Source organism: Gadus morhua, chromosome 15, assembly GCF_902167405.1.
Source record: "Gadus morhua chromosome 15, gadMor3.0, whole genome shotgun sequence".
In the NCBI taxonomy this organism is placed as follows: Eukaryota; Metazoa; Chordata; class Actinopteri; order Gadiformes; family Gadidae; genus Gadus; species Gadus morhua.
Genome location: NC_044062.1, coordinates 11,366,622 through 11,378,002, shown reverse-complemented (window position 1 = coordinate 11,378,002; position 11,381 = coordinate 11,366,622). Strand labels below are relative to the sequence as shown.

At 41.7% G+C, this 11,381-nt stretch overlaps 1 protein-coding gene across 2 annotated transcripts; it reads right to left on the bottom strand.

The window, feature by feature from the left end:
- Window positions 1–223: 223 nt before the first annotated feature.
- chst3a (carbohydrate (chondroitin 6) sulfotransferase 3a) lies at window positions 224–7,596 on the bottom strand. Of its 2 annotated transcripts, none has more exons than XM_030379352.1 (4): window positions 7,103–7,596; window positions 4,812–5,032; window positions 3,752–4,249; window positions 224–3,643 (listed from the first exon to the last, which is right to left on the bottom strand). In XM_030379352.1, the coding sequence occupies exons 2-4, from the start codon at window positions 4,889–4,891 to the stop codon at window positions 2,935–2,937; spliced, it is 1,287 nt and encodes a 428-aa protein (XP_030235212.1). In that variant the 5' UTR covers window positions 4,892–5,032; window positions 7,103–7,596; the 3' UTR covers window positions 224–2,934. The 2 variants fall into 2 exon arrangements, with proteins under 2 accessions (XP_030235212.1, XP_030235213.1); XM_030379353.1 differs by having other exon boundaries at window positions 3,752–4,237; window positions 7,103–7,594.
- Window positions 7,597–11,381: the final 3,785 nt, after the last annotated feature.

Below are 11,381 nucleotides of genomic sequence, written 5' to 3'. Positions count from 1 at the left end.
CTGAAATCTGAAAATGTGTCTATTGTTTAAGTGTCATTGGAATATTGGTAAAATATGTTGTGTTTCGGGAATGTGCATTGCAGTAATGAAAGACCATGTTTCAGTTATGAACACCAACACTCTAACAGCCAAGTCTTACTAAAATAAATGAGTTTGGCCATTCAAAAGCAGTACATTAAGGCACCAACATAGGTTTTTTTATTTGGTTTGTCAACAACAACAACAACAACAACAACAACAACAACAACAGGTAGTTACTTGATAATTATTAAAAAATGGACATCAACTTGCTCCTCATAAAGGCCACCCTTCTTTTTTCCGGTCATTCTGGTTTCAATGTATTGTATCTTACACATGACTAAATCGAGGTAGGCCTTCTCTTATGAGTACTGTAAGCCACTGTATGGTGGCTTAGATAGACAAAATGGTTTTCCCCTCCACCTCTGAGGTCCAACACATTACACATTACTTCCCGAGGTGTTTGGGTTACACTTTGCAGAGAATTTTTGTTTCATGGCATTTCTCACACCTATCTTCCATGTTATTTTTGGAGAGGTGTATTGCGATTAGGTGGGTTTCAAGTCACCATGATGTAACATTACAATGTCGACTAATATGTTGGTTGTATTGTTTTGTTGTAGGCCTATTACATCTTTATAACATTTGTGTTGTTAAACCGTTAGCTAGCAACAGATAACTGCTTTGCTGTTGTCATGGCAACAGCACCCTGTAACATAATTCGAAAATAATCTGTTTTGTTGCCATTTTTATCTTGAAGCTAATTATTAGCATCATTGATGTACATCCAAACAATATTATATTGCAACCTAACAAAATTACCAATTATCTAACAACTAATACTTTTCTGTGTGTACATTTGTAGGTCTATAATTTGTAAAATAATGTAGGCCTATGCCAAAAGAAATGGCACAAATTGTGAATGATTATTGTGGGTGTGAGTTTAAAACCTTGAAGTAGAAATATTGATGGGGTTTTTGCAGCTGTTGCCGGTCTGAAAATTCCCAAGTCACCAATGACGACTTTGTGGAAACATCTGCATCACGCTATGTTGCTATGGAGATCGACTAGCATTAAGGAACAGAGTCTGAGAACAACAGCTGTGAACTCTGGGTGGCAGGGAATGAAACAGAATGGATGCACGCATGAATGGAGGCACTGTTTTTTGCCTCTGCTCTTTCCCACACAACTTTAGGCGGAGGAACATTAAACGACACAGAACACTGATCCCCGGTGAGACTGTACCAGTACTACACCCATGTACAGAATGAGGCCTACACACTGGGCACTTCTTGGTAGGCTAACTTTCTTAATTCACAGAGCTGGGGAATAACATACACACATACACTTCAAATTATCCTTTTATGAAAGTGTGCTATACACTACACACAGAACACCAAAGTACTTTATTCATGGGGTGGATGACTAGAATTTTTTTCGAACGAAGGAAACAGTCAGGAAATGGTTAAAAAAGGAACAGGAAAGGACGACTCACGCCAACTTTCTCTCTCTCTGTTATGATATTGTTATTGCAGTATTAGTAAGTGTCATATACAGTAGGCTTTTGTGATTACGTGGTTGCGAAAACCTTGCTTAAAGTGTCTTGCTGTTCTTGAAAATGCTACAAGGAGTAGAAGCTCACTGTATTCACGTGTCACACATATCAAATAGCAATACTAGCACAGCAGTTTCGGCGGAGCCTCAGCCAAGCTGAAGATAAAGCAGCCATTGAAGGGAAATCACAGTGCTTACCTTCATATACCATAAAAGAGCTGCTCTGAGGGCTGGCCTTGACAGGACCTACATTCACCTTCAAGCTATACAGTAGCTGCATTTTACGGAGATCTTACAGTTCAATGGACGTAAAGGCTACCCTAATGTTATAGGATGTGTGTATTCTATATTTGGAATAGGAAAATATAACGTCTGGGATATAGATTTGTATATGGCTTAGGTATCGGGTTCCTGTGCAGAATAACGCTGGTCTGACCTCTAACATTTGTTAAAATTGTTACTATATACTATCATCCTATTTTAGTGCACATCGATAAAACCTCCCTTTCTTCATCTCTTACTCAAACACTCACCGACACAAACATAGACACACATACACAACTAAATTACAATCAGTCCCTTGAAAGGTGTTGCAATTAAACATACAATAGTTTAGTCGAATGACAACGCTCTCTGATTACAATACAATCTACGTTAAGATATTTCTACCAATACATCTGCATTAATACAAATTAATTCACTATGGTGTCAGATAAATGGAATTGACGTAGAGATCACGTCATATTGACCTGTCTTTTACCTTTGGGTATAAGTTTAGGATTCCTTTTTTAACCCTTTCGCCTGACCAACCTTGTAATCTATTGTACACCCAAACGTATCCATCCTGAATCGTGTATGACTTAAAAAAAAATATTTCAAACTTGGTACGGTAAACCTGACTATCTCCAAGCGAATAGAGTTACCTGACCATTTAACCGCTCCGACGAAGAGCCTCCAGGGCTTTGGACATGTGGTGGTCGCGGTGCGGTTACGGTTTCACTCGGCACTGAAAGCGACTCCTCAAGCCTAATCATATAAAATATAGACTGATAAAAGAGCTTAAAATCTCACAATAAATACTTATCTTCTTTTTCCAAGTTTCCCATTTAAAACATGAACTGGTCTTCAAGTGCACTACATCCCTTATGTTTACATGAGGCACGAAACGACAAAGCTTTAATTTCTTTGCATTTCATGGTCAAATGAAAAGTTAAATACGATCCAAAAATATCCAGTCGGAGTCAGTAATGCAGTTCATCCTCCGACCCTTGTTTACCTACACCTTGGTACGCACAAAATCCACCTCAATCTCCTTCCCTGTTGCTAACCGTCCTACATCCTGTTTGGTCCTAGCTTCGCGGGTCAATCCTGTGAGAAGCCAAACCGTCTCTCCTCCAGCAAACTCAGGGACCTGTTCAGCAGCGCCGTCTCGCTATCCACAAACTTATACCCAAACATCTTCATGGCGGGTCCACACAGCTTCTGCACCACCAGGGCTAGCTTGAAGGGGATGCGATACCGCCACTTCTCCGCCTGCTCCGAGGAGTTCTTCTGCGTGGAGTAGACCCCGCTCGCCCCCCTGGTGGTTTGGGTGTTCTTAAGGATCCAGTTCTTGGCCTGGGGACTGAACGGGATCCCGGTGAACTTGTACATCTCCTCCGCCTTCTGCATGGGGAAGTGCGCGATGTCCTCGTATCTCACCAGCATGTAGCGTCCCTTCAGCCAGCTGGGCAGACCCAGGCCCAGCTCCGCCGACATCCTGATCTGGTCGCAGGTTCCCTTGAAGCGCTTCACCTGCTCCACGTCTTCGGGCACGTCGCCCTCCTGCGCCCAGGAGTTCCACGTCTGGTACTGTGCCGAGAAGGCCACCATGCGGGACGCCAGGACGGCCCGCGGGTCTCGGACCAGCTGGATCACCATGACGTCCAGGCGCGGGTCCTCCACCAGGGGCCGGAGCGTCTCCAGCTGCCGCACGCGCACGGTTTTGATGGCGTGGTGTTTCTTCGACAGGCAGGACTCGGCCGCCAGGGTCAGGTTGAGTGGGCCACAACGGCGGGTCCTACAGTGGTACCTGTGACGACAACAGTTGTAGATGTGTTATTATTATTTTTTTTAACAGCAAATAACTCATAACGAAGTACATCAACGGAATAGCCACCGAAGAAAATAAACACTATACCTCTCGAAAATGTCCTTAACGAAGGGGGTGCACACCGACTTTTCACAGAGCGACGAACTGGACTCTCTGCGGAACAGCGCTGCGGTGACGTGGTCCTGGGGAGCCGGCGAGATGTACCTCTCCAGAGAGCCGAAGTCACACAGGAAGAGCCCCTGGAGAACGTCCCGGTACATCTCCGTCAACCCCGTGACGTTCCCGCTCTCCGCCGCGTCGGCCAGCTTGCGCTCGATGTGCCAGAGGGGCTCGAACATGTAGAACATGTTCCCGCCGTGCTGGTTGAAGAACTCCCCCACAAACGAGGAGCCAGACCGGGTGGTGGCCATGAGCAGGATGTGCTTGTGTGGGTCGCTGGCGTTGTAGTTTCCCATAGCTCTTTCTCTCGGGTCCTGGTCGTCAGCGAGGGCATTTTGGGTCGTTTCGTTTTCGTACATGGGGCTGGATGACGTCTGCAGTGGAGTCTGCCTCTGGGTCAGCTTATCGGACACCCTATTGAGAGTTCTGCAATGGATTATCATGGATCAAAAGCGCACATACATTATGTCCCCGATACAATTGAGTTGTTTCGTAAGATTTCCGATTTCAGCCCTTATTGATATTACATGATTGCCTAGTGGTTAAGGTGTTGGACTCCCACCAATAAGGTTCTGTGTTACAACCCCAATGTCCACAGCATACCTGTAGGTGATCCCTGAGCAAAATGTCAAACCCCTACTTCCTAATCAATCAATGATGCATAAATTAAAATGTACAGTTATTAACTTTGGATAAGTGTGTCTCCTAAATGACTAAATAGTATTGTATTGTTTTATACTAGCCAAGGGATGAGTCTGTCTCTGGACATTTGCGACCAGTCTAGGAAACGACAGCCCTCCTTTATAATTGTTTTAGGGTTTTATTGGTGGCCCTAACAGGAAGGGGTAAACAGCATTATCAGCATTATTATTGGTTCAATTGGTGTAAAGTTTTTTAGCAAAACACCCTCGTCTTCCTCAAGAGCCTGACCATTGTGATTCATGAAAATTAACACATTTCAGCATTCAGGGTTGATTCATCCCAATACCTTGACAGTATGTTGCTCTCCTTCTCGATGATGACCAGGGCCACGATAAAGATGAAGACGATGGCATACTTGGTCTTCATAATGAGTGGGGATTCTTGGATTGACTAAAGAGACCGTTGGAGTTGTGTGTTGATAGATGGGGGGGCTGTCATGCATACGTCAGCTCACTCATTTCTCAGCGCTCTTGTCATGTCTTGTGATGTTATGGACGAAGCCCGAGTCTGGAATCAGGAAAAAAGGCCATGATTACTACTCAATGTAAAAACATTAAAGTATACTAAGATGATCCAAGATAAGTCCAATTTTAGGGCATAATAAGCAAGCACAGGTGACTTATTTTAGAAACTTTTTTTGTCATATTTGTATATATACTCTTTACACACCAAGAGCAATCAATATTTAAAATGCTCTGTCCAAAAAAGCAAACAATGTGGTGTCTGTGGCTGTCGCAGGCCCTTAGGAAATGACTGGCTAGCCTACCTGGTAAGCAAATAATTTGTTCTACCTACTTACCTGTGCACCTGTGCACTGATTGTGTGCTCTCATTGCGCATGACCAGAGTCTTCCACAAGACTAGGCATACCTTTTGCTGAAGCTAGTCAGCTAATCGCCTGTTTTTGGGGAGTGGGTTTGGAGGCAGGCCTGAAGGGAGGATGGGTGGGATCTTTACTAAATCTAGATTTCCCTTTTGGTGTCACCAAGCCACCTACCCTAATTTTAATGTGATGTAAGTGACAATGTTAGTACATATAGATACATAATACTTCACATGGATAATGTATAGGCTTGTTATAGCATGTTAACCAAAAACATCCCTTGGAGTATGCAAATACAGAGGGAACAAATCCACAATCTATTTGAATAAATGTATCTAGAAGGCAAAGGTTTCCAGGTATTGCCTGGTTATTAATGCATGCTTGCCGATGCACGGAAAGCTTACTTTACATGAATCACAACCGCCCATAAAGCAGCAGGAGTTAAACAGAGTTAAACGTTGTACAGGCACCGACATGTGAATAGTCCCATTCAGTTTTTCTTCCTGATACATACAATTGTTAATGTGCACAGGATGAGCTAACGCTACTAACATGTCTGGGCCTGGAAGGGCTATAGGGTCTATAATCCTTCCAGGCCCAGACATATATAGAGCATTGCAATGTATATTGCTCACCTCATGCCAAACATACCAGCCTCAATAAACAGTCACCAGCAAGTATCTTTCAGCAAGCGCAGTGATGCCAAAACACATACAGAATCGCTTTAATGATTAGCTGGACCTGTCGAATCAGAGAGACTCAGTGGGATCTCTGCAAATAACGGAGAAGACACTTTTCAAGCCTTTGATGAGTTCATGTGTGAGAGGCGTCATCGTAGTACAAACACTAGTGTAGCTCATAACACTAATTATGGGTCTGCTCCTTCTATGGACCACGGCACGGGTAGAAGAGATTCACTAGTTTGGACTAGTACTCGTGCCTTGGTACATAAAAGGAGCGGACACATAATTGGTGTTATGAGTGACACTTGCGTATAATCCTACGATGATGCTTCTGTGAAACTAGTGTCTTTTATCTGAGCTTATTCCACCACAGCCATCAAACTGTCAGGCTGAAGGCGCGTTTGCGGCGGAGGGCTTTTGCATATTCAACACTCACTGAAGCGTATGGCAATTTCTGACTATCTGCTGGAGCAGAAATACACATCACCGTGTTTATCATCTCAGTACATATTACGTTAATGGTTGCCTTCAAGGCCTTGAGGCAGTTCCACATGGAGATGTCGTTGACTAAATGGCTGATGATAAGCTTCCATCGCCCACTAGTTTGTCGAATTTAACTGATAATTGTGATGGGGTTTATTTATTTTATTATTCATCATCTTCATCGTCATGTTGAATTAGTCTATGAATCGATGTGTGTTTCTTTGACATTACAACAATATAACCCACATACCCAAAGTAACAATATTTCATTCAACAGACACAAGCCCCTTGTGTGTGTGGATAGGGGGGAGGTGTGTGATAGGTGGTCGCACTGACAATATCGTAAGGATCTCCCTTGCTTACGCTGAAGATATACTTTCCACTTCATTCGGACTGGTCACCATTATTTTGTATTCATCTCATAATGTTGCATATGTTTCTGTAGATTGGCAATGTATAACCCACAAAAAAAACTATGATTATTTGCGTGGAATATAGCCTGTCGTGTCCGAGCTGGTCTGGTTTTACACGCACAGCCTCAGAAAGATGCAGGAAAAGGTAAGGAAGGTAAAGAAACCAAGCTACAGACCTTTATCTGGCTCCTCGGCAGTAGAGCCACAGTTCACTATCATACATCCGAGTGTCCCTCGTAGCATCTTGCTGCATTGTCTTTGCATTGGGGGCTACACACTGCCCCATTGTATCCACAGATGCCGGATCCTTTCCCTCATGTGAAGAGAAATAGGGACGAAAACTGGACCAGGCTTCTGCGTCTTCAGGAACTCGTCGCTCCCTCAGGGAGGTGTTCTTTTACACATATCGTCTCTCACTGAAATGTCCGAATGCGTAACAATAAAAGTTTACTTTTTTTATTTCATCTCAAGAAAGGATGAAACGCGTTTTTTCATGAATAGGCTACGGTGGCCGTTGTACATCTCTGCATGGCTTTAGGGAAAGTCGTAACGGTGAAAGTGGAATCAAATCGCATTAAATGAAGAACTTTGCCGTAACTTTTCCTGCGCCCTGCTGCTCAGTAGTCGAGGCTACACAGGGAGCCGCGTACGCGCTGTCCTCAGTCCCGTACATGCATGCACGGTCACGTGGTGCCCAATTTACAAGGAGTCCTTGGGGTCTTTTTTGGTTGTTTTTTTCCCCACAAAAAAATGGCTTGTGGACGTGCTGTTATCTTTCTAAAACCTGTTGCGTAGAAACTGCTTTTCTTCCTTTGGCCTGATTGCATTTAGTTTATTCACAGTAACGTCCGATTGCAAACCTAGATTACTGGTTATGGCACCAAACCCATCCCTTTATCGGTAGCACTGTTCCATAGGTTATCTTTAATTTGCTACCCATATATATTTCCTACACAATTTTAACAAATTGTTTTCATTTGATTTCCAAAGCAATTAATTATACATCTTTAAATCTAAATCTATTTTTTTTCTTCAAATTTGTTCTGATATTTAGTGAATGAATTAATGAAAATAACGGAAGCCCAACTCCATCTACTGCTTTTGACCACCTGGTGGCAGCAACGGACAAGAATCCGCACCAGCGGTACCTCTTTCAGCAAGAAGGCTTATTTATGTAGTGTTAACATACATACACACTAAGAAATACGCCTACAATTCATGTTTGGTAAATTTGGGAAAAGTAGCTTTGCTCTTTGATAGAAAATAAATACAAATACACTAAACGAGTAACAGATACGAAAATATTGTATATTATTGCTAAGAGAGACTCTGACTGTTTCCATTACCACTAAGCTGTCTATGCTTGCAGTTTGACAAAAACGAAAAGACTACTTTTGATCTGTCTCTACTGTACATGGTGGGATTAAAAGAGTGACCTAGTTTTGGGGGTGGAGCAGAACTAAAAGATAACCCTTCCACCCCTGGCAAACCGCACCACAGATTATCATTAATAATAATGATAATCCAAAACAGTGAAGTCCAATGGGTAGCTTGAGCTCAGGTATTCTGGATTCACAGGTTATTCATAGATAAAAAAAATCCTACCAAACCGGTAACATTATTTATTGTTCACAATTTTTCATAACATCGATTTCCTGTTTTATAAAAACAACACCATTTTAAGAAGCACATATTTTATCCCTCTCATTCAATTGGTTTGTTACCCTGACATTTTGGAGCACATTCAAGATTATTGTATTCACAACGACAGGTTGGTTATCCTGGTAAACAACCTGTTTGGAATTGTAAACACAAATCATTTCTTAGAAATAATCTTAAACGTAAAAATATCCTGGAAGATCAACCTATTTATAATAGGATAGGTTATGCTACTTTTTTATTATTATTTATCACATTTACTTTTGAAATTATATCCATGAACTGTCAGAAATATCCTCTTGTGTGATAATATTATTATTATCATCAACATGTTTATTTCCGTGTCCTATCTGTATTGTTTCTTGACTGAAAAGTCTATTAGCTTCCATGTCTCCCATGACATGAGACCATACCCCTTTTGGGCACCGCCAGACATGATATTATGGGATATCGTTCTGCGATGGCCTGACGATGGTAGATTTAGGCAGATAAGAATGGAGAGAGTGAGGGAAAAAAAGAGGCAACACTGATCCTATTTGACGAAGGTCTGTCATGGCTGTGCGTTGACGTCTCTAATCTCCCCAGATGATGCAGAGTGAGGGATGCTGATGCTTTTTGTGTTGGACTCCCGGTGAGATTTCCCATGGGCCAGTGCATGCTGGTGTGTTTGTAGACAGGGGATAAGAAAGTAAGAAGATGACGAGATGGGCAAAAGAGTTGTGCGATCACCTCGTCATATTATATTCAAATCACTGGTTTAGATTTATTTTAGAATTTGCCCATTGGAGGACATATAGGACTATGTTTGGTATTTATGTTTTACAAAAAGTCCACCTGATAAAATCAGACAATACTTACTTACTTTTCCCAGACAGGTGTTTTTAGGATAACTGATATTAACCAATAATACAACATTAATACTCTGAGATCACATGTAGTTGTATTTTCTTTAGTACATGGTCTTGTTGAACCAAAAGTCTTAACTTCTGAGCTTCTGAATGACCCGGGGTCTCAACCACAGACTGGCCCGGGCTGCCTTACAAGCCTAGCATGGGTTGAAGAGCAGCGGGTTAATCTGAAGGCTGCTGCCATCTGCCAGCAGTCCGGGATTTAAACCTGAAACCAGGGCCTTGCCCACTGTCACTCAGAGTTTGAAGTCGGTAGGTGGTCTCTGCGGTCGGCTGAGTGATCGTACAAAAATCAACCTATAACTTTACACAGCAATCACATTGCAATTTTTTCACTTATTATTATATATTATTTATATTAGATTGAAAAAAATTAGAACTAACAACATGTATATCTCATGAACTGGCTTGTGACCTTCGGGGTGGCTGCAATGGACAAAGGACAAATTACATATGTATGTGTCTTGTGTGAACGATGTTAACATCCTTCGCACATAGACTTACTTTTGTATTCAACCCTCTTTTGTGTAAAATTCCCTGTGTAAGTAATTCATTCATCAGTCACTCTCTACCCCCACCAGACAGACTGGCCTGTTCTTTAGGGGTTAAGGGTCGATGTGTAGTATTTGGCTGATGCCAGATGGATTAGAAAGCAGATTTGATTCCCTTGCATAAAAATGCACAGAAAAAGGTTTATCCTTTGTATGCAACATGGAACATGGAACATGTAAGGTTAGCATGCAAACGCATCCATTCTCTTACAGATCAACATTTGTTTTCTCCTTTGTTCGTGTCTACACCGAAACCGTGTTTTCAGTGCAATAATTACGGTTTTATAAAATAGTTGGCCTTATGTTACTGAATGGTATCTGCACTACAGTGTTGTACTACAATGCAACAAACTGTTAACTTGTTATTTTCTTTGTAACACTTTAGAATAAAGGTACATTATTTAAACATTAATTAAAATGGGTTAATGCCGTAATAACCATTATTATATAGCACATCTAACCTTCTACTACCTTAGTAAACATGAAAACCATTAGCCAATGATTACTCGACCATTAGTTAACTGTTAATTCATTCATTGTTAACCAATGCTATTTACTGCATTGACTATTGTTATGTCATGGTTAATGAATGTAACCTTTTTGTAAAGGTTACCACTTTCTTTTTCAATGCTTTGCGTTTTCCTTTAGGTCACATGCTGGAGTCTATTCTTTGACGGTAGTTTTCGAAACCTAGCCTGAGCAGCCAACAGATGTGTGGACGACAAAGTGATCTTTGTTGTTGGGGTGGATGTTATCTGTGGAAATAGGATCAGTGGTGGAGAATTATGCAACACCTGCCTTCTGTAGTACACCCCACGCAGCTGATTAAGATTATCAAACAACGCCATTAAGCCTCAGTGCCTTAAATACCACGGGAAACTTGCCAGTGTGATAAGATTTTCGACTCTACACTTGTTGGTGAGACGGAAATCAATAAAAAACAAAAGAGGGAAAGAAATAAAGAAATATAATCAAAGATCCTGTTGAACCTCTAAACAATCTTAATTTGTGCTACAGTCCCATAAATCCTTAATTTCCAAGTTTTGTGATAAAACCCCAACGTCACTTTCTAATGAAAACAGAGAACACTGCATTCACCTATGCCATGGATTGCAATCACATCAATTGAAATTCATATATTTATTATATAAAATAGAGGTTGTTTCAGTTTGTTTCCGAGGTGGACAGATGGCTATGGCCTGCAGAGCAGATGCTGAGCACTATAGGCGCAGCCATCAGTAGACTTATGATGAGAGTTGATGGACAGGTTGAAGCCTCCTGCCATGTGCATTTGGGAGCCAGACACGGCACCACCGGTATTTTTCTTTATATCAAAA

Coding starts and splice junctions, on each gene's coding strand:
- chst3a (XM_030379352.1), bottom strand. CDS start 4,891: ATGAAGACCAAGTATGCCATCGTCTTCATCTTTATCGTGGCCCTGGTC. Junction 4,250..4,811: donor GAGAGCAACATACTGTCAAG/GTATTGGGATGA, acceptor AATCCATTGCAG/AACTCTCAATAGGGTGTCCG. Junction 3,644..3,751: donor GTTAAGGACATTTTCGAGAG/GTATAGTGTTTA, acceptor TTGTCGTCACAG/GTACCACTGTAGGACCCGCC.